General features: G+C 37.5%; 1 protein-coding gene across 3 annotated transcripts in view; it reads left to right on the forward strand.

Moving 5' to 3' along the window:
* Nucleotides 1-24,601, forward strand: part of brsk2a (BR serine/threonine kinase 2a) — a 162,817-nt gene that overhangs the window by 89,577 nt on the left and 48,639 nt on the right. For all 3 annotated transcript variants that reach the window (XM_041997792.1, XM_041997793.1, XM_041997794.1), the window contains exons 2-4: nt 3,559-3,653; nt 20,855-20,940; nt 23,857-23,997. In XM_041997792.1, the coding sequence (XP_041853726.1) occupies nt 3,559-3,653; nt 20,855-20,940; nt 23,857-23,997 (322 nt within the window). The remainder of the gene's footprint in view (nt 1-3,558; nt 3,654-20,854; nt 20,941-23,856; nt 23,998-24,601) is intronic.

Consider the following 24,601-nt stretch of genomic DNA (forward strand, 5'->3'; position numbering starts at 1 on the left):
TAGAAGAAAACATTCCCAAACAAGCTGAAGATTAATTATGAATCAGTGACCAAACCATACACAAAGCAATAATGTAAGGTGGACAGAAAAAGAACAAAATAAACAAATCTGTAAACAAGGGAAGAAAAAATGTGCCAGTGTGTGCTTTATGAATGAGTCTTTCTCAATATTCATTCTTTTCATGTGAGAACTGATGTTTTAAAATAAATCATTTTTATTCCTGTTGGCAAAATTGTTCCAAATCGGAGGACCTTCATGTGCGAAAGATGGTTGCCTGTTTTTTAAACATCTATTGCTTCTCCTGCAGGAACTCCTGTGCTGCTAAATTTTAAATTAATTTGACCAAACAGCTGGTTGAGAGATTTAAAATAATTTTAAACACTCCCTCCTCAGAAACCACCTCACCTATCAATCTTTCATTATATGGTAAATGGTAAATGGACTTGTACTTATATAACGCTTTTCCAGTCAGTTTGACCACTCAAAGCGCTTCACACTACATGTCACATTCACCCATTCACACACCCATTCACACACACATTCACACCCCGATAGGCACATCGGGAAGCAACGTGGTATTAAGTGTCTTGCCCAAGGACACTTCGGCATGTAGTCAGTGCAAGCTTGGAATCGATCAGCCTACCTTCCGGTTGAAAGACGACTGCTCTTCCTCCTGAATATATAGAAAATATAATAGCATCTTCTGCATACATTGAACACAGTTTATAAAAACTGTATCTAAAACTAACTTTTTTTGCATTCCTAGTTTATATATATATATATATATATATATATATTAATCACAAAAAGTGCTTCTACCTTAAGGGAAAATAGAAATTCTGCAGGTCAGTATCACACTCTATGCTTCTATGCTCCTCACAATCATGCACACTGACAACTGCAGTCTTCTTTACCTTCTACGATGCTCTGATCCTTTGTGATATCAGTTAAAGCCTTACATTTGAAGCTATATGTGCAAACATGTGTCACCTGCCAAGTTCTGCAAGTTTCAGATTAAACCCTGGTGTATTCCTGTGAGGTTCCCTCTCCTTAGTCACCCAATCCAGGTTCAGTTTAATGTCTTCACACAGAGCTGGAATTTTATTACAAACAGGTTGAAGGAGCATTGAGAATAAGAAATGATGCTCCATTACTAGACATCAAGGAGAAGGTAGTTCACTTTGGTCAATTAGACATACAAAACTACTTAAGATAAGGGAACTTGACTGGTTTGAAAATATTGAAATGATGTCATATTAAGGCTGAAAGATGCCTCTGTAAAAAGCTTAGTTAAACCCAATTTAATCCTATTTAATAAAAATACTACTAAATAATGATAATATACACATATGTACACATACATACACACACACACACACACATTAATAACTATAAATGTTTTTTGTGGTTATCCACAAAGTGATTTTCATCTTTTATGTTGAAATGAGTTGTCATTAAATTGCTGTATTGGCTGTCTGTTTATTCATTTGTGGTTTGAAGTCATGATGTTTATGTTTGTGCCATAATCATCCTTAAATTTTCAGGTCATGTTTATCATGCATTGAACTTCCTTGTCGAACACAGTGTGCTTCTAAAATCATAATGCGTTCCCTGTGAACATTTCCTTCTCGCTAATGTACTCTCTGCTCATTAAAACACAGACATTGGAGGAAGACGGATAGTGAGGAACCCAAATAATCCAGTTAACTTTTTATGTGTTTGCTGGCTGATTTTTTTTTCAACTAATGTGTTTACTATAACTTATGAGCTTCTCTATAGTATCCATTAACATATGATTTCCATCACAAGGCTAATGGGTTTGTCTCTTGTTCCTTACATCCACTCATCCTCTTCTCCAAATCTTTTCTTTCTGCATCTCTAATCTTCCATATTTTTGCATCCCCTGCTATCTGTCTGTCATTCCCTCTCTTATGCCTTCTTTCTTCCATGTGGCTCCACTCTCAGGCCCCACGGCCTAGAAACATCCCAAGCTAGATTCCCACTCCCACGCAATGCTCTCCATTATTGCTTAATTTTCTGTGTCCCATCATTTGAATAATGTGCAATCACTTATTCTCAGTCTCTTTAGCATTTCCATCCATCTTTCACTTGCTCTTTATTTCTTTTTCTTCACCGCTCTACTGCTTCCACTTCCACCTCATCTCTCACCTTCTTGATATCCCTAAGGTGTCAGAAGACTTCATTCTTCTGCTCAATGTGTTATTGCCTTCTCAAAACCTTTTGACTTTCCTCCTCTGCTGGTTCATATAAAAGTAAAACCGTGAGGGAGCTGGAAACCCATCTGAGTCTGGTTTGACCACCAGACATCTTGTTGCATGAAAATTCTCTCCCCTCCATCTTCCATTATTCCATCTTCATCACTGCCAACATCAGAGTGGGAGAAAATCAAAGCATCTATTTTATTCCCTTTCCCATTCCATGTTTCTGTAAAGCACATACTGCATATATTAAGAAACACAGATTATATGTTTACAAAGTTAGAAATGATCTCCTAATGTCTCCAAATTCTTGTAGGACCACAAGGCCTTAAATCATTAACAGCATGAACTAGCATTGGGTTATTGGTGTGTACTTCTTTATGTTTGTTAATAACATATCTGATGCTAGCATCTTTCTAATGTGCATGCAGCTCTGTGGTGCAGGGCAGAAAACCGATTTAGTGCGGTTGACATGGCTCCTCCTGTATCAAATGCACACACCACTTTGTTTCTCTGAAGATGCCTTCATTGTGACAACCATGCCTGTTTTCTGCATTGTTTGTGACTGATCATTTAACTAAGGATACCCAGGGATATTAAGGGAAGCAAAGCAGGGAAGATGCCTTTGTGGTTACGTAGTAAATTACAGCATTTGTTTGAGTTTTGACAGAATATTTAGTTGTGTGGGAATCCCAATAGATTTGACTGGCAGGATAAACCAAACACTCAAATCTCTCTTTATGTGTGAGTGTGTTGTGCTGTAAAGTAAATAGTTATGCTTTATTTTGGTATGTTGAAATAAAGCCTACCAATTACCTTCCCCAGTGCTGTATGCAATATGATGGCAGAGTCTTGTAATTTTCAGATCACGGTCAATAATGAGCTCCACTCACGGTCTCACTTTTTTTTTTTTTTTTTGCAGTTAACAGCTACAATAAAGTGGTTTAGCACATCATGTCAATCAATAACACAAGATCCACTTGCTTATTGCTTTTATGACTCAAACAAACCCCCAGAAGGGTACTTTATTCAGGAAACTGAGCACACTTTAGAAGTCATTATGGGCATTTAAAACTAGGTTCACAAGCTGTTTAACAGGAGTGTGGTCAATACACATTAGTAATTAGTTTTTTTTGTTTTGTTTGTTTGTTTTTTTAAGTGATCCGTTTAGGTCTTTGTATAATTTTCTTATAAGGAATTTGTATTCAGTAGGGTGGAGCATTAACTTGTTTTGTACCCCTACAAACACATCATATTGGCATTTATCTAAGTGCATTTCAGCTATTTATTCTGATTAGGTCTCTATTTAAGGTCTGTATCATTTTTTTTCTTTTTGCAGGGTTGGTCAAGCTTGGAGTCCACTGTGTAACATGCCAGAAAGTTGCCATAAAGATTGTCAACCGTGAGAAGCTCAGCGAGTCCGTACTAATGAAGGTATGTCAGCTTTTCTGTCTTGTGGTGCCTGCTAAACATATGTGTAAACCCCTATGTTGCATCATAATTAAAGTAGAAGTACAAACCTTTCAAATGAAGATGGCTAGTGTATATGAAAACCTGCCCTTCCAAAAGGCCTTGTATTAATTTTTTCATGTTTTCAACAACTTAAAACTTTTTAAGATTGAAATTTCTCATTTAAACATTTTTCATTTTAAAGTGTTGTTAGAACTTTAAGATAAACACAAATAAGGTAACATACGAACAACCCCTCCTCCCCCTACCCCACGGCACATATTCCCTACGGATGAGGAAAAAAATAAATAAAAATACAGGAGAAGAATAATGAGCATTAGCAGGCTCTGCAGTACACCTGCAGGACACTCACAGAGAATCCAAGCTTAGGCCTAGACAAGGTGTTCTGTGGATATAAGACAAAAATTGATTCTGAGCCTTTTAAATGTGTTTTCAATGCTCCAGATGAGGTCAGCAAATGTTGATTCAATCTCCTTGATTCAGTTCATGTGGGAGGCTGGAACTGAAGATTTCCATCTCAACAAGATCAGCTTCCTGGCCACAAAAAGTTGAGAATGCTATCAAAACATGCTAAAGGCAGCTCGTTCCCCATGAGACTTGTAGGTGCGGGTGTACGGTAACACCGCGTCTGAACTAGAAACTCAAAGTAAAAAACAAAGCCATATTTAATTATATGTAGTTATAGGTTTATGGGATACATTTCATCAACTGATTAGCATATTTTGGTAGACTTCAACTTGCATCATACCTGTAATGTGTAAATATGGGACGAAAGGTCCATCGGTGGATCAGTGAGTTTGATACTGATACTGATATGACATAGCCTGAAAAATGGAAGTGGAGCTTGATTTCTGCTCTTCTGTAATTGTTAGTATTGGAATTAACTTTTCCTTTTGGATAAAAGCAGTCGTGTCATCACCATCACCACTGGCCAGGACCTATCACTTAAACTAAATCACTGAACGATAAACTTGTACTCGCTCTGCTACTGGGACATGTTTGTTTACATTCGTCCACCAGAAGACGAGTTAATTTCGTGTATTTCTGTTCAACCAGTCTCATAGTCCTCATCTTTAATGGAAAAATAATCTTGCCTCGTTGACAGCTTCCATTTAAACATGGTATACTGTCTGAGCAGAGTCAATCTTTAGAGAAAAATAATCAGCTGAATATGCAAAAATTGATGAATATGAGTAATTCTCTGTTTGACAATACCTTAAAGTAGAGTCACTTGTTGTGTTGCAGACAGCTGGCCTTAAAGCAGCCGAATTTCATCCTTTTCACTCTGGAAGTGTGTCAGCTGTTTAGCTTCCCGATTAGGAGCCAGTCTCCAAGAAATCCGGTGGTAAAAAAAATGATATAGCTTCTGTAACCTATAAATTACCATGCCCTTTCTTCAAAATCTCAAAGCACCACTAGCTATAATTTTTTTCTGCTTCCTTCACAGTGTCTTTTAATGGATCCAGTAATTAGATTTTTTGCTCTTCTTAGAACATCCTAGGATTCCAGCTGAGCATCTCTGTTCAGTGTTGACTCAAAATAGTCATCCTGGAAAAGCTGCTCTTGTACTGACATAATAGTTGTAAAAAACATACTGAATAAAAATACCACCTGAAAATTGTCTTTTACAGGACTCATGCTGTGAGGAGTGCTCACTGTAATTGTTGGCTTATGAGCTGAAAAGCAGGAAAAAAATGGGTTTTCTCACATTACAAGTTAGCTGAAATTGGAAATCCCCCCCTACTTTTGCATCACTTGATGCAGCAGCATCATTAGACTACAGATGAAAAGCTCTGTGCTGGGATATTGCTGTTTGATAAACAGTCTGTATTAATCAGCTTCTTGCTGGGTCATGGTTTCCCAGAGTCTTTTTCACTCATTTTGCTGCTGTGCTCTGGAAATAACTCTTTCTCTGACTCCACTCAGCATGCAGTCTAATATTTTTATGAAGGAAAGTCTGGTCATTTCTGCTGCCTAAGCTCTGACACAAGTATTATTAGTTGAAGTAGAAATGGTTGGTGGAACAGCTGTAACATGTGACAGCAGTAAGGTACAGTAGGTAACAGCTTGCAGCCCTGCAGAGGAAAATGAGAGTAACAGATGCCAAATACTGACAGGTTTCAGACAGGACTCAGCTTTTGCTGAAGCTGCAGTTCAACGCCAATTACTGAACTCAGCCATTGTCACTCTAATCTCAGCTGCTGGCCCCTGATAGGTGTGTCTTTGCATGTGTGTAGCATGCAGTTGTATGCCACCAGGGACTGAATTATATGGGAGCAACTAAATTTATCTGATATTAATATAAAATGAGTTTGTCAAAAATCAGAATCAATCAAAATGACTTCATATATAAAATTGGATGCAAATCTCAAATTTCTATTCCCAAACTGACAGTCCAATACTTTCATTTTGGAATCAGATTTGAACTCAGTATTTGTTTGTGTGTTTTACCACTTTGCCAGGATTGCATTTGAAAGTATGGAAGTGTTGTTTGTCTGGGTGTAATGTAACACATTCAAAATTCAGCATCAGTTTGCAATGTTTAGAAATGAAGTTAGAACATTGAAAACATGCAGATTTATGTTTGTTTAACTTCTGTGTGCTTGTGTGGAAGATTTGTATGAATTTGCAATGTATAGAAGGTTAGTTTTATGTTTAGTTTTTATTATCAAGAAACATTACATCATGTACAGTACATCGCTGATGAGGTTCTGTGTGATGTTTCCTGTAGTTTATGGCCACTGTAATATTGTTGTGAAAAATCTACTCCCCAGTTCTGATGTTCCTGTTGAGACTGGACAGGTGTTTTTGAGTTCATATCCAGCAGCCACTTTCTCATATTCAGACTGCACTGTTCTCCATAGTCTCTTGCGTCTCTGCTCTCTTGCTTGCCTGTCTGCCCGTCAAACTGTCAGAGTGATCGGCTGCACTCTCCTGCAAGGCTCCGGCTGTGAAATGTCACCTTTTAATATGATAATGTCTTTGGTCCCCATGGTGCCATTAGGGGAGAATCTGACTCCCCTGGACAGGTGCGGGTGTGCACAGCGCTGCTAATGACACATACATAGTATGTGCATGTACACACATATCATAAAAACACAGCTCATACACATGAACATATGCACTCATAAGTACATTTGCACAGTACATCTGCCATAGAAATATACACACATTCCTATCTATGTGAACAGACACTTCCTCCATGACCCATGTCATCCTTTCCCATCTGTCCTTTCCCTGATTGGCCTTGAAAGTCAGGGGTCTGTTGAGATGAGGAGACAGGTTGAATTAGTTGTCTCAGAGAATCTGGCAGAGATCTTTCCAGCACTCACTACGTTGAACTTTGTGTAAGTAATGTTGAGCTCTTTAGTCCGTGGGTCTACAGGTTGTGACACTAAAGAACAGAGACATTGAGTTGTCTCAGCTAAAGCGTCCTTTTGTGAACTATAAGTTTGTAATGAAGGAATGAGCCTTGGCAACTTCAAAGAGTAAATAGAGCCTCTTTTTCACTTCTAAGCATAAAACTGAACAGTAGAGAGTCACTTGAATGATAAGTGTCTTCATGAGTGGAATTGGTTGCTTGTCACATTTCAAATGATAAGAGTGAAAGTGACAGATGAAAAATACTTATGACAGCATGTCAGCAGACTTTGGCACTGAGGACAAACAAAATGGGGCATGGCAACCCGATCCAAAGCGATGCAGTTTGTGTGTTTCTCAAGGGAATGGTCGATGTTTCTGAAACACACAGCTCTCTTTCTCTTTCTCTCTGTTTTGCTGCCATGACACTGAGCCATGGGCCTGTGAGGATGAGAGAGGTAGGGTGACAGAGAGTAAGGCTCAGGGGAGAGAGATGGGCATGCTGTGAGAGACCCCACTGAGACAAGATAACACAGGCGCCTGTGTAGGGACACCACATCTCTACTCACATTTCCTGATGGACGTGAGTGAGATTTCTCATTAATCTATTAATGTGACGTTCACACATATGGGGCAGCCTAGTTGTTGCCATACATTTTAGCACATGTGTTCATTAAGTATAAATTCAACAGAGATACAGTTGATTCATTGACGAAAAGCCAAACAATACAAATTAACTCACAGAAGTGAGTCTCATTTAAAGTGTTCAATAATGCTAATGTTGCAATATGCTGATTGCAGTTTTCTTAACCAATTACAAAACTTTTTTAGAAAAATGAGTTGCCATTCCACCATTTTTTCCCCCTTTGTCCTGTAATTAGCAGCATGCACAGTTTTTGGCACTTATAATCAACTGTGTTTATAAATAACTCTTTAAAACTACACCAGGATTGAAACATTCTCTAAATTTTATTCAAAGAAATATAAAAAAGAATTTCTTTAGAGCATCAAACAGACCTTGTCAAGTGAAAAATTAGTTTACAATATACCCCATGTAAACATGAAAGGCAGCAGAAGGTGCTCTTTTAGATGTATGTTGTAGCAGACTGTGCTTACAGACCAGTGTTTTTGCTTCAGTGCATAGAATGGCTCATTCTGATTACAAATAAATTGAAGCTCTTTGTCTTCCTTACTGTGAGTGGGAAGAGGTGTTATTTGTGTTTTAACAGTGTTTTGCATATGAGCTATCGATCCAATAAGATGGAATCAGATAGGAAAGTGTTTTGTGTTTTCACGCTTCTGGGAGAAAGATTTTTCTACAGTATTGTGGCAACTCTACAAGTACTTGTCTTGTGCAGTAATTTACTTATACGTAAGTATACTTTTCCATCTCAGGCTTTTATTAACATCGACTCACTGAAGTTGAGTAAAACTGAGACATGACTCATGCTAATGTGATGGTTAGCGAGTAACAGTAATGAAGAAACAGAGGTGTTTATCAGATATGTTACTCTAACCTGATTCTAATTCTAAGGTGATCCGGGAGGGGCTCAGAGTAGAGTTGCTGCTCCTCCACATCAAGAGGAGCCAGATGAGGTGGCTCAGGCATCTGGTCAGGATGCCTCCTGGACGCTTCCCTGGTGAGGTGTTCTGGGCACGTCCCACTGGGAGGAGACCCTGGGAAAGACCCAGGTCACACTGGAGGGACTACATCTCTCAGATGGCCTGGCAAAACCCTGAGGTGGTGAAAGTGGCTGGGGAGAGGGAAGTCTGGGCTTCCCTGCTTAGGCATATACTCCTGTGACCCGACCCTGGATAAGTGGTAGAAAATGGATGGTTGCATGGTTACTCTAACATCACAACATCAACCTGCTGTTTTTGTGAAACAATCAATAACAACATGACGCAGCACTAAATCTGATTGCGTGGTTGGCATAGTTTTGGCTAATCTGACTCTAATATATGGTAGTACCACATTTTAAATCATATTAATCAGCTGATGGGGGTCAAAGAATTTTTATGTAACACTAGTAACTTTTTTCTCATAAATTTTAATTACTAATTTTGTGTGACAGACTTATTGGGAAATCTTTACCATTTCAGGTAAAGATTGTCCATTTTTGGTCACTCACTGATCACTGTGCATTTTTGATGTGAAATGGCAGTAAAACAGTCATTTAAGTCAGGATCTACTTGAGTAAATGGAAAAAAAATAAGACTACATCATCTAAACGTTAAACAGTTTAGCCGGCAGAGGACAGTGCATATCATGGTAAAAGTCAGTCATATTGAGGATGATGACATTGAGGGGAAAATGAACAAAACCTGAGTAAAATTTCAATATCACAGTCAAAAATGATCCAACAAGCATGTCCTGTTTGCAGATGATTAGCTGTACCATATTTTCTGCACCACTATATTTTATACATAAAAGAGTAACTTTATTAATTATCATCTCAGTTTAGGGGAAAGTTAAATGATTACAAGCCGCTAGCACTAACAGCTAGCTGAGGGAGAAGGGTGTCTTTAGCATGCAGCAGCTGGTAGCTGCTTTTGTTGCCTGTTCTATTTCTCCCTCTGAGTCAGTGAACTGGTGGCGGCTGCTGCTGTTGGGATAAGGACAACTAATTAGCCAGAGTGACTTTCTCTCCTCCTGAAGCAGCACAACATCAAAGTCACTCTACTGTCCCCAAGCCCAGAGAGAGAAAGGAGGAGAAGAAGGGAGGGATGAAGTGCAGGATGAAGGAAGGGAAGAGTGTGTGGGGAAGGCTTGGAAAGGCTGGTGAACATGAAATTGGAACTTTTTGGATGGATGCCTTGAGAAGAAGATATCTCTTGCCACTCTGATTTGATGCTTTTTTTTTTTTAGCACAGTGAGGTTACTTGTAACATTTAAAATTAGACATTTATGTGTGTTATAGGGAGTAAAAAGCGAGTTTAGAGATGCAGACATTGCAGTATAATGGCTTCCTGAAGCAAATAATTAAAGAATGTAAGATGAGGACAAGAAGGAGGAACTAAGGTTGCATGAGAAAAGGAGAAGGAAAAGAATCACCATCAAGAGTTAATTAAAAACATCAGTGCTGTTTGAGTGTGTGTTTTCCTGTACACTTATTATGATATAGCAACAGAACGGGTATTATTAGTTTCTATATCTTTATCTGTAGTCTAATTACATAACATAAGAATAAATTCAGTTTAAATTATGGACAAAAAATACAGAACAAGCCCAAAGACAAAAGGCTGGTAACACCAACCAACAGAAATTGTAGCAGCAGAGAGAAAAGTGGAATGCCATGGCCTGAGATGAATCACACAAGTTCTAATCATGTTATCCCGACACCTCGGTGACAGCACTGTGGCTTTTTTTTCTCTGCCATCTCTTCTCTTCCCTCCAAATGATTATAGATTGACCATTCTCTCCTGTCTCAGTATTGCTGCCGGTGGGTTGGATATAGAAAAGTCTCCAACATGCACACATCCACTTTAAGTTTACATTGTGTAGGAGTTTGTATTTGTTCGCACGTCTGTGCCTCACAATGTGCACAGACACCCTTTGAAATGAATGGGTTTCATATGTTGTGCCCCAGTGCATTGATCCATCAGCTTTGTATAGTGTTGAAGCAGAAGTTAGAGTTTAACACACAGTCGGATCTAAACAGGCTGACTGCACAGAAAGACATCACGTCTGTCTCTCAGCTGTGCTTTTTCTTCTTATTTCACTCATTTCTGCTTGTTAATGTACATTCAGATATCACTTTAAAAATGGAAATAAAATAAAAAAACTACCTTGAGTTTGAATTATATCACAGAACTAAACAAATGAGAAAAAATCATAGATCACAGATTGTAGAATACTAAAAAAAGAAAGAATCTATCTGCAAAACTATTTAACCAATCTGTTTGTCACTGTTTTTTTCTACATCTTCCCTGAAAACTTTATGAAGGAACCTAAATAATAGCACTGCTTTCCCTGAGCCTGCAAAGTCTTAAAGGCTCTCTGTGTGTTATCAGTCAATATGAAGGCCACTCAGCATCCTACATCCTAATTTGGTTTCCAATAACCCCTCCGAAATCAATGTTTATTCCCTCCTCTTTCTCTTTTTTTCTATCTTTAGTGAGTCCTTGATGGAAATGAAACTAGGGAATTGATTCTACCTGCAGGGCTTAAGAAGAAACTTTTAGTCACAATTATGTCTCTGTATATGTTTTACTAGCTTAAGATGGGAAACTTTTAGGTTTTACACAGTTTTGACTTGTAGCTTAAAATTGTGCAAATCTCAGTGAGGTGTAAATCTGTGCTGCTTTAAACTGCTTCATGGTGCTGCTCAATGTGACGGCAAATCTCATCAAACACACACAGTGTTGTTTGACTGATTTTTACCTTTCTTGTGTCTTATCAAGATAAAACAGAGATGAGTGCAAAACAATAATGAAATGGAGGATAGCAGAACAGAAGATATAGCAGGATCCCCCCACCGAGCGCGACAGGAGACAGACAGACGTCTAAATCGATGGCATTTGTTTCTCCCCTTCAAAGGCAACAGCCGCTGTGTTGTCAGATGAAAAAGCTTTATTTGTTCCATTTTATTTGTTCTTTATTTTCTTGCTTTTTCTTTTAGTGAGTGAAGGCCATATTTTAGTCGATTCTGCTCACCTTAAGTAGAGTGATGCTATCAAGGGGGATCAGTAATGTTCCCTCTTGTACAGTTTGCTTTACACACACACACACACTTATATATATATATATATACTTTTTTTTTTATAAAAATCATTATTTTTTCATGTTAACTGTTAATCTAGTGGGGCATATTTTCTGTGCGACATGTATTTGTGTTTCTTCTCAGCCACTGAATATTGTGATAATTCTTTTAACATTTTCTAGGACTGATAATTCAGTAGTGGCATCAAGTTCCTACCTGTTGTTGTTCCCCGGATGTCAAATATTTTTTAGTGCAAGCAATCGGTAAGTAGCTTTCAAGATTTATGCAGGCTGTCCTTTGGCAGCAGTGCTATGGTGCACCAACCGCTGCAATATTTGACGCAAGGAGCAAATGCTGGCTAATGAAAAAGGCATTAGGTGGATGAAGGGGTCATGATGGAATAAGTTCTATGACCCAGGTTTGCCTTGATTGGCACTTCAGAAAATAGGTGAGGATTAGTAAAAGACCACTAACTTAAATTCGCCCTGTACATAGAAAAAATATTTGTATCTATCAAAGATACAGTCTTCAATTGCCCATTGGAACTGTAATTATATCGAGATAACTCGAGTTAACATATCAATATCAACATATTTTATAATTTATTGGTTAAGAGCCTTCAAAAAGATTCGGCTCAGGCTAATTTATATATATGACTTGTATTTTCAACTCATAACTGTTATATAAATGTGGAAATTGGTTCAGATGTGACCAGTTTAATGCGTTTTGGCGTTGTCCTGATATACTGTATGTTTGGGCTTGTGCAGTCAGTGTGTCGAAGATCTAATGGAAGACACTTTTTTGCTTCATGTGCTCCTTCATCTACGTTCCTGTGGGGCTTGTTTGCTAATGACAAGAATAAGAACATTTCCTTTCATTTTTCTTTACTGTCTCACATACTGTATGCTGTATCAAACCTATACGTAGCCAGCCGCTGCTTTTCCCCCCTGTGTATGTCCTATTTTAAGGACAACATATTTATATGCACAAGAGTGCTTTTCATGTGTCATGGACTCGGTGTAAGTCTTAATTAAAATTGCGGAAGCTAAAATAACAACATTTCCAAAGCTTTGAGCTACTTTGAGATGTTTCAGTTGACCGGTTTTACCTATTGATCAGTCGTTGTTCCAGTATTGACTCACCTGTCTGTCTGTGGCTTATGTGTCAATGAATAAGCCACAAATTCATATGTTAATTAGAGGGTCACTTCCTCACTGACTTCCTTAATTTCAAGGTAGTTGCCATTACTTATTCACCACTCAGTGTCTACATTAAGATACGTGCATTCTGATCACTTGTATTTCTGTTTAGATGAGTACCCACTTATTAATTGTTTATAGATAGATAGATAGATAGATAGATAGATAGATAGATAGATAGATAGATAGATAGATTTAAACTTTCCACCAGATATTACAGCTCATGGCATTTTTACCAAATTCCAGTTTAATCTTCCTGTGCTGCTCTTTTAAAAACAATTCCCTCAGTCTCATGCAAAACAATTTTAAGTTATTAAATTTACACTCTTGCAGCTGATATAGATGACCTTCAGATCTAATCATTGCATTCATTAATCCATATTTCACACGTGCTCACAATCAAAGGTCACCTTCGCAGTCCTCTCCTGTGGAATTAGACAGGTGGCAAAATGGACGAGTTGACAAAGACTTCAAACACAGAAAACATGACTGCCAAAGGGATCCACTGCCTGTCACTGAAGAAGCATTCACAGTGAAGATGGTTTTTTTGCACACACACGCACGCACACACACACACACAAAAAAAACAAAAAACAAAACTTTACTCTGACCCCACCCAAACTGTAAGTCATGTAGTAGATTTCAAAGGGTCCATTATTAAACCCATTGTCTTCAGAGTGTGGAAGACCACTGTTGTTAGACTCTATTAGGACCAAGGTTATCCAGGGACGTGTCTGTTAGTGGGAAACGATGTGGTGTGTCAAGGCTTTAAGTGTCATTTTGATGGATCTGTCAACAGAACAGACGCATATTACTGACATGATTAGAAAGATTGAAAGACAGAAACAGAGTAAACGAGGATTAGGAGAAAAAAGATGAAGATGAAGAGGAATACTAGGATTGGTCTTGGGAAGTGGTAATGAGTGCCATTTCAAAGAATGGGAGATGGATAAAGGATAAGGATTAACTAGCTAGCAGAGAAGATGCCCAGATTGATTTACATGTCCCTGGCATTGATCAAACATCCCCGTGTGGGGAATTTACCTTCTCTGTACAAAGGATGACTGATAAAGTGATTTCAGAAATCCCTGCTGCGTTGACTGACTGTGTATCTGTGTGTTTTAATATGTGTGCATGCAGGTTGTGTTTTTGAGAGGTACCCAAGGTGGAGGGGAAAGTGATAAGCAGTGAGATATGAACATGTTTTTTATTTTATTTATTTATTTGTAGTTGAACAACTCTGACAGGGTTAGAATCGTACAAATAAGATTTTTATATTTTGTAAAGCTTTGCTCTCAGCGGGGATAGCTCAGTTGTGAGAGATAATACAGTTACCTCTGCATACTCTTCACCTCAACCAAACACTGTTAAATCCATTACCCAGAGCCTGTCTTTGTAAACACCTAAACCAATTTTGGATAAGCAGGTTCTCTCAGAAACACGTCAATGTCATACTGAATCTAGTGGTCGTGCCCTGCACAACAAGTAGAGGTAGGTCATGAATCTTTGTGACTGATGTCTTTCTACACAGCTGTAAGGAGTAGATTAAGTGGATTTGCCCTTGAAAATGACGTCCTTCCCTCCTGGTTTTCACCAACCTGACAGCAGTTTGCAGCTACTAAACTTTATACCATGCAAACACACAGATATGTGCACACCAGCTCGGCCTCCCCCCATAACTGGCAGAAAATACAGATTCTGTCCTACTGGCTCACTGACCGACATATGGATGGATGAATGGAGGTGGCTCATGTCTTGCCATGATCAGTGGTGTGTGTGTATGATGCATGCAGTTAATGTGTCCACATGTCACAAGTATGAATGGATGACAGGCTGACTGATTTTGTCTTGGAGCCAGTAACCAAACTGTGCTGTCTCCTCTCCTTCTGCTCACTTGCAGTTGGACCCTCATCTATCTCTCTCCAGGTGTCACCCCCATCTATATGTTACTTCTCCTTCATCCATATGTTTTCTTTTTTTTATCTGCTGTTCACCTCATACTCGGATGCAATATTAAATTTCTGTTTCCTTTCCTTATTTTTTTAAATTTATAGCAAATCAGATCGAAACAAAAATAAAAAGGGAAAGTAAAGATTAGAAGAAAGAAAAAAACAAGGTGGGCTCTACGAGTATGACCTGAAGAAAGATGAAGATTACATTGCTTTTAAATAATTTAAGGAATTAATTAGTTAAAAATGTATTAAATTAATCAATTCCCAAACATACAAACACATAATTGGATTTGGATGTGATTTTGTTTAACTGTTAAAAGCACATCTCATTAATATAAAGCAGTTGGAGCCATTAATAAAAGTTGTCTCTTGATTTACGTCCTTAGACTGTTTCCTGTTTGGAGCATGAAAAAGGTTTTCCTTTTACTGTCATGTTAATTAACTGCACCAGAGGCTGAGAAACCCAAAGGGTTTTGGAGTACATGGATAAAGTTGGCAGAGCCTTTGTCCTTTACCCTTCTACATTTTTTTACACTTTCGGCCCCTCTGTTTTTTGTTTTATTTTTGTTTTTTTGTTTTTTTTCCAGCAGTTCTTGCATGCACTGAGGCCTCCATGTTGGCATAGCCACCCGTGTTTTTTTATCTGACACACATGGCTGCCCTGTTGACTTTGATCCTCAGATCTCAGCATCAAGGGACCATTCACTTGCATGCCTGCGGGAGGTGACAGAAATGTCTGTGTTTTCCTTCTGTGTGCATGAGAGAAAAAGAGGGAAAGGCGGGAGACATGGCGTGAGGTGCAATAAGTGGTGAGTGAGAGATGACAGAGCCTGTGATCCAATATTTTCCCCTTTGAGATTTTGGGCTGGTTTCTCTGTGAGGTCGCTCTGTGACATGTATGACATCAATCTAATCGTTTTGTGTCTTTGTTGTTGCCTAGCTGCCTCTAATCCTCTGTCCTCTATCTTTGGACTGTTAACCACAGTGATGTCGGCAGTCATTAGTTTGCTCATCCATTCAGGTCCAGGGTTGTAATTTAAAGAATCAATAGCCAGCTGATGGGACTATGCTAAACTTGCTCTCATTTCTGAATTTGAAATTGCTTCAGTTATTATCCTGTCTGTCTGGGTCGCTTTAGTCATCATAGAGACCCTCTATCGTATAGCTCTAGCTTCCCTATAATATTATATGATATACACCTGCAAATCACTGCCTAGTTGCAAGTACCTGTAATGTTTGGCAGTGTTTGGCATATTTGCAGACATCACCTCATTCAAGGTCTAGTAAGATTAAAGTACTTCTGTATGTCTACTTTATTATACTTTAGTATTACACTGCACATCATTAATATACTGCTTAGCGTACCATGGCACACCTCATATTATATTATATTATATTATATTATATTATATTATATTATATTATATTATATTATATTATATTATATTATATTATATTATATTATATTATATTTAGTTTATTTCAAACATGTCAAAAAACAACAGGTGGACAGTACACCACCTGCAAACACAAGCAAGCACAACATGTATTTTAATTTTTTGTCAGAAAAGGAAAAGGAATGGGGAGATGTCTAAACTAGAATAAGATAGGATAGGATAGGATTATGTATTGTAATCATATTACAATACATAAATCATAGTGTATTAATATATCAGTAGTGTGATATAGCAGAATATAGCCTACTACTTATGTTTTCTGACCCATTTCTTGTTGTTTCTTTGTCTTTGTTTTACTTCCACGTACTCTGAAACTTGATGACTACTCTGTGTGTCATAAATTGCCCTTCAGGGACAAATTAAGTTTTTTTAATTAAATTGAGCTCTATTATTTATCACAGATATTTATTTCTTGAATTCAGAAAGCTTTTAATGCATGTACCAGCATAACTGTAGTAAACACTACTGCAAGACTTAACCAAACTTTTTCAACCAATGGACCCATTTAGTGTATTAGGATATTCAGTTAAATACAAATGCCAGAGGGCTCATTCCCACAACAGCATGTACATCACCTGCCTAATTCTCAATTTGCAATTCTGTTTAGTTTGGGGGAAAATGATCAAATCCAAATAGTGGCCAAACACAAGAGGGGAAACAAACTAAGGTAAAAAGAGAAGGTGTATTCAAACCACCTGTTCGTGTGTGTGTGTGTGTGTGTGTGTGTGTGTGTGTGTGTGTGTGTGTGTGTGTGTGTGTGGGACCAATGTCCAAGTGCCTGTTAATAAAGCCTTGATGAAGGGCTGTGGAGATGTGGCAACTAGATGGAACTGTCCACGATCACAGATGTGAAACTTAATGAGAGAGAGTGTGCCATATTCAGGGATCAGGCCAAGACAGAATATGGCCACCTGGAATTTCTAAGTTTTTTCTTTGGTGCTTTGATAAGGAGAGTGAGAGAGCAGTTTCTAAAAATGGTACTAATATGTACTATTCAACAATGACATGCATATTGTCACTTCTGTTGCAGATAAAAGCAAGTCAGATGTACATGTGAAAACACTTATTTTAACTTTAACTAAACCGGCTGCTTTATTAAGCTGTTGTACTATTATCACTAAAAAGAACAAGGAGCAGGTCCATGAATTTACTTCAGTGTGTTAATCAACAGCTAGTCTCGTAATAAGCGGGCAATTTTAATGTTAACTCTTCACTTTAAGCCTCATTTCTCTTATTTCAATTAACAAAAATGATTCCCTTTGAGGAAGCTTAGAAAGCCAGCTGCTGGCTCTCTGGCATTTCAACAGCTCATCTCTCTCTGAGACCTATAGCTTTAGTATCTTTGCAGGGAGTCCCGCTGCTAGCCCGCCACTACGGGCTTGTTCTTAATACACCTCAGCCTAAGGTGAGAAAGTGGCATGGTAAAGCTCATTAGTGGTAGAACTCATTAGTGCCTGGATTAGCCCTGATAAGCCCAGTTTTTCCTTCATTGATTCTCCATGATAGTGTTAATTGTGCTTTTAACACTTTACCTTTTTAGACAAGCTGTGCTCCTTTGTTTCTATGTTTAATTATCTATGTTTTATATGATCTTGTAACTTCTTTTAAGCCATGGCTCCAACAAAACTGGCACCATGCTGCAGAGCAATATTGAGGAGACTGAATGTATGATAGGTCAGAAGGTTATTCAGGAAAAGTCTGCCTTTGAAGGGGGCTAAGCTCGGTTGTCTAAGCACAGAGAACCACACAAGATGCCAAAAAGAAAATGTTGTTTTGATTGTGTTTTTTTCCTTTTCCTTTTTTGTATGAGAGACAACATTAATCAGTGTGAAAGTACAGAACCAAAGACGTTTTGACATTTACTTCCATTGCATTTAATATTTCACACAAATATGGACCTTTATAACAATTTCAAGCTTCAACAGTGTAATTAGAGCAATTGTACATTAATGTTAAATTACTGTAAAAATGTCAGTTTTCAAGCTGTCACACATAAGTAGCTACTCTCAGTTCGTAGTAGTGCAAATAAAGTGAATTTTGTGATGTTTAATAAATGCTAAATAAGTTCTGGAGATCAGTTCTGACTTTAACCATATTGTTCCTTTTATGTGGCTAAATTTATGTGCATTGATGAGAGGGTGTAACTTGGTGTCTTGCAGCCTGCAGATGGATCTTCAGGGGTTTTTAATCATCTGCTTTTCTAACATGTTGACTTTAATTAGAAGCAAGAATGAGCATGTTTTTATTTGTCAGCAAATAATTAGGAATGGTATGTTGACATGAGTTGCAGTGATAACCTGAGCAGACACAGACCACTACTGACAAAAGCTGTTCTGAAATGAAAGCAATGTTGATATATGAATAATTCAAAGCGAGAGACCTGATTGTGCCCAGTCAATCACATAGCTTTGTGGGAGTTGAACAGAAACATAGTTAGCTAACAGATCATAGTTTTGACTTCATTCAACAGGAATGTTCATAAAGCCCAGACACACCAATCCTGACATTAAAGCAATCTGAAGGCTGTCACAGGCACAGTGAAATTGACTGTGATGAGGCTGAGTTTAGACAGAGAAGCTTTTAACTCACATGGCTCTTTCATCTACATCCTTGTCAGTAAAAGTTTGACACCCAGGGTGGAAGGGGAGATGGACGAGAAATGTGGTTGGAGAAGGACGATTAGATAACCGCGAGGAGAGCAGGAGCCCAGGGTGTGGAGAATTAGCAGTGGCTTCTGTCAAAGGGGTTTCTGCGCCGATATTCAGTGTCAGCTGTACATGCTGACTACAATCTCTGGAGATGCTGACACAAGTCCAAACTGATCAGCTTGATTATGGTGAAATTTAGTTCCTACTGGTTTCAAAGTGTACCATAAATGTTTCCTAGCAATTCTGTAAGAAAAAGATATTAACTCGGGGTCTTGTCTAAATCCAGCCACATAATTTTTCTACAGCCTGTAGTGAATCTTTAAGTAATATGACTAAACTTATAATACTTATAATCTTAGCAGTTGGTGCTATGATGCTAGCTATTAAGTGGTAAAGATAACTAAGGCCTTGAAACTCTGGATATGTATACATTCATGTAAAACAGTTGGAGCTGGAGCCTCAGGAGCATCACGGCTCCTGCAACTAAAGCATAATGTATAGCTGAAAAAGAAAAAAAGAACGAAAAAGAAAGCTGACTATGCAAATTCACAAGCTGATTAACTGATTAATGTGACTGAAATATCATTAAAGCATGGTTTATGGCTGCATTGTTGTGAGGAAGTTTTAGTCATTTTCTATCAGGTTCAGGTTTGACTGCTTTAAAGGCTCAAAGCAAATAAAGTTAATTAAGTTCACTTTCACTCATTGAGGCTCTAAATGCTTTTTAAAAAATGGTTAGTTTCCTAGTTATTTAATTAGTGATTAAATATAAGACTGATGTGTATATAAATATTATGCAAGCTGATTTTAAATAATGGCATTATCTAAAGCTCTACTTTGTACTCTACAATGTATGATATTTTGTGTGTTAATTTTTTATTAAATAAATTTAAAGTAATAAATTTTCTTATCAAGCAATAAAAGAATTACTTCCTGTTTGACATATATCTGTCATTAAGAGACTTTTCAATGAAAGTCAAACACCAGAGCTGGACTTTAACTCCCGGAGGCATCAGTTTCCTTTTCTTTTTTTTTTTTTTAAATAATAACATTATTCTAAGAGAATTGATTGGTAAGCAGGCAGATCTTTTACACATATTGAGCTTATGTTAAACATAAGTAGCCATAGTGATACACCCCCATGAGAAGTAAACCAGCTTTGTAATGCTGAAAATCCAGAGCTGAACCTAAAGTTACCTTGATAAGCCACTAATCCTGCTTCCTAGTCCTGGAAACTGTAGTACTTATGTGCAAAATCAATATGTTAGACACACTGATGGGGGGGGGAGAGAGCTACATCTGGGAGCTCTCTATGTGCCTGAGTGACTCTGACCCAATTTAACCCACAGGCCTCGCTTTTAGTAGACAGTCTGACTCTTGCAGGTAATTCATCTTCATGTTTGTTATGTAATCCTATTAACTTTAAAATAAAAAAAAATCTGTTGGCTTGAAAAATTCAGTGTTCAAATTTGGATTCAGTTTTTTCAAGGAAACTGTATTTTTTCACCCCTAATAGCAATGTTTACTGTGTGGTCAGAACTTCTCTGCTGATTGCCTGAGAGTCACTTTTGCCAGATTACCTCTTGTTTCTAGGTCTTGGTGCTGCTGCCTTGTGCTGGAGCTCCTATAGAAGACCCTCACAAGTAGTAGACTGATTTTGCTCTTTGTCTCTCTGGTAATTAATTTTAGCAACAGTTAAGGGAAGGTTACAGTTTAAAAAAAGAAGGTAGATTAGGATAATTATTAATGGGATGTCTAAAGAAATTTAACTGATGCTGCTCTAATCAAATTGTTTTTTCTCCTCTTTCTTCCTCCATCTGTTTCTGTGTATCCTTCTCTTCTACAGGTGGAGCGAGAAATAGCTATTCTGAAGCTCATAGAACACCCACACGTTTTAAAGCTACACGATGTCTACGAAAATAAAAAATATTTGTAAGTATCAGTAGTTGATCATGGTACAGTTTTGATTTACAGCACAAATGAAATGTTTGCACATACTTGCCATCCAGAATGACTAGTTTTTCATGTTCAAACTTAGAACCAGAACTGCATGGAAAATATATGAAACTATTAACATGCTGCACACACAAATGTTTGTACAATAACTTGGATTGTTTTTTTATTGATATCATTACAAGTCATTTCTTTTTTGGATGGCAGAATTTACTTGAAAATGTTACAGATCATCTTGGTGTATTATGAGTCCAGGGCAACGATGATTGCCTTAGAGGGGGGAATTCTTCATTAGTATTGGCATGGAGCATTTAATTTGGTCATGCACGCTAGGGGACTCCTAATAACGAGAGGAAGTCTCTGTAATGTAAACACCATGGCACGCTTATCAGTGGCAGCACCATTGCATTAAGAAACATTAGCCATGGAGTGTCTACTGCAGCAGCTGTGTGTACAAACAGATGCAGACACACATTATTCTATAAGCTAACTTTAGCAGTGGTGAGTGACAGTCCCATTAGTTGTTTAGTAGACCTCTTGGTTTACAGAAGACTATTTGTCGACTAAATTCAGTTACTTCTCATCTTAAGCTCACAAACCAAATGGGATTGGGCATGCTGCACTGTACACACCATCCTTTAAGATGATAGGAAAAGTAGAATATTATGATTCATCCAGTAATTGGATTATTAAAATCACATTTTGTACTCATTGCTTCATCAGCTTTGACAGGCGGTCATCAGAAGACAAATTGCTGTACGTTTGCTTGACGAGAGACTGGAATGCACTCATATCTCTGATGTGATTTTTGTCTTAATATGGTTCAGATTCTTACTCTGATATCTCCAGTTGAAAGCCAGTAATTGATAGATATACAGCATGTTTGCAGTTAGCAGTCCCAGAGCTTTAAAGATTTATTATTTTGCTGGCACAGATCCAACCACACACTGTTTAAACTGGCGTGGTCTGTGTGAAAACAAAGTGAGGGAGAAGCAGTGTGAATCTGATACCTAGCTCATCAAAATTGTATGGATGAATATTTCATTTTTACAAATAAATGAACACTCATATCACAATACTGATATAAATTATGCCTTAGAGAATAAAAAATGCCATAAAAAACAAACATGCCCAGTAGAATGAAATCATGTGTATATTTGATTTGTAGGTTTTTCAGCCTATTTATTTCAGGCATTTCTGCAATGTTAAAAGGTTATTCATATAATTATTTGTAACATAGAAGTTATTTTAGATTTATTATTGTATGAATGGTTTAAGTGGCTACCAATGTCACGCACTGAGACATTATCAGGTTATTAATCTTACTATTTGACAACTATTTAACTATCTGATCTTTACTATTGACAGTTATTATTTTGTGTGTGTGTGAAAAGAAAGAATAGCAAGTAATGCAAGATCCACATCACTAGACCAAATTTGTTCAAAAACATCCCAAACTTTTCATGCATAGAGTTTGTTATCCAAGCTCTACACTACTGCTGCACTTCAGCAGTTTCTGAACTTTTTCTCTTTCCACTACTGAAGCACAGTGTAAATTCACTCATTATATTTTGACACCGTACATTTTATCATATTGAGACTCCATACTGAAGTTTATCCAACTGATTTCAAAGAATTTTTATTTTATACTTACTGAAGTTGAAAATACACATACAAAACAACTGGATGGAGTGCACAGGCCATTTGAGCAACTATATATAGAGAGAGTGCCAGTGTTGTCACACATGATTTGATTTAATATATTTTTTGAGAGAACATAACAGCTCAACATTTGTTGATGCCATAACTTCAATTTCAAGACTGAACTAAAGTGAAAAACTCTCCTGAACAGGGGAAATGATAACTGTTAAAAAAAAAAAGGAAACTTTTGTTGATCAGCTAAAAGACCATTTAGTTGTTTTTTTTTTAATTAACTGTTAAAATACAGCTGCATCCATTAAAATCCCAGTTATGCACAAAAGTGCTGCCTGGAGCTCAAGCTTGTCTGTAATTTATGTAAGCATGTTCACTGACTTATGTCTGGAGTAGTTATACGCATCAAAGCTCCTGACATTTTACTATAGCCAGCTTTTTGGGCTTTAGTGAGCATGCACTTTTTGGCCAATACAGTTTGTAGCACCATATGTTACTTAATAAAACTAAAGAGATGGATGTATGCCCATGTTTTTAAAAGGAGCAAGGAAGAAAAAGTATTTTACAGCCTCTCTGGATTTCAATTTGTCCTAGTTAAGATGGAAGGAGTTTTTGTACGGGATATATGAGCAGTGCACAGGCAGGGATACAGCTTTAGGCTTGAGATTTATCTTCTTCCCGTCCCTTTAGAGCCTCAGAGCATGGCCATACTGTACAGTCCGGATAACAGACTGTCCCTCTAAAAGTCCACCCACAAAGACTTAAAGGCTACCAGGCAGGCAACCACATGAAATGGGATGGCAAAGAAAATATTGTGCATACACTCACCAGGGGAAATTAATAAAAAGGGTTCATATAACAAATAGAAAATGACAAAGATAATTTTTGTCTCATGTGCTTGATTAACCAAATGCCTAGACAAATGCTCTTCTGAAGAATCCAGTAGATCCTAATCCTTTATATCTATGAGAGTTTTCCCAAACATTTCTGAGTTTTTCTAATTATTGCGACTAAATCATCCGCCTGATCCACCCTCAAGAAATAAGGATATAAATTCTCCCTACACTGTTATCATGCTCCACTCTGACAGTGGGGACTACATAAAGACTAAACAGTCAACATGATATTGTTGTTTTCCTTATTTTTTCTGTATTATGAATCATGTTTTCCAAAATCACTTTATTATAAAAGACTTCTGAGGTTTCTCTGACCAATTTCCTTGTCTTGCTTTGTATTTCTCAGGTACCTTGTGCTAGAACACGTTTCTGGTGGGGAACTGTTTGACTACTTGGTAAAGAAAGGCAGGTTAACGCCTAAAGAAGCCAGAAAATTCTTTAGACAGATCATGTCTGCCCTGGATTTTTGCCACAGTCATTCCATATGGTAAGTGAAACAGTCATTGTATAAAAACATATGTTTAGTCTGCTGCTAATGTGGATGTTGGAAAGGGCTGGATAGGATGAAAGTGTGCTGATGAGGATGATGAAGCTACCCTTTATATTGTATGTGTTCTTCATTTAGATGCTTCATTCATTAGATTTATTACCTTTTGATGTTTTGACACAAATAAAGTAAAATTTAGGCAAAATGTTTTTTTTTTCTCTCTTTCTTTTTTAATTTATCATTCCTAAAATGTGTGAATGGAAAATATTCTAAGTAGATCTATAAAAAACTTGTATTGCTTTAAAACCTGAGGTCCCACAATTGGTGCAGCTGAGAACAGATGCTGCCAAATTGTGCCAAAATTGCCATTTTGGAGACCTCACCGGAACTGTCTGGAATAAAACCTCTGTAATTCTGTTCTGTTAATCAGATTTGGGTTATTCAGAAATAATGGTCACATATTGTACTATGATCTGATAGGGGTTCAGAGCTACTGCAGCATAATTTAATAATTTCATACATGTCCTTAAAGTGTTTTTAGGTGAGCCTGAAACATTTTTCATTTGTGCAACAGTATGTTAATTAGTTTTTAACCAGTAACACG

Source organism: Melanotaenia boesemani, chromosome 10 (genome assembly GCF_017639745.1).
Source record: "Melanotaenia boesemani isolate fMelBoe1 chromosome 10, fMelBoe1.pri, whole genome shotgun sequence".
Lineage (NCBI taxonomy): Eukaryota > Metazoa > Chordata > Actinopteri > Atheriniformes > Melanotaeniidae > Melanotaenia > Melanotaenia boesemani.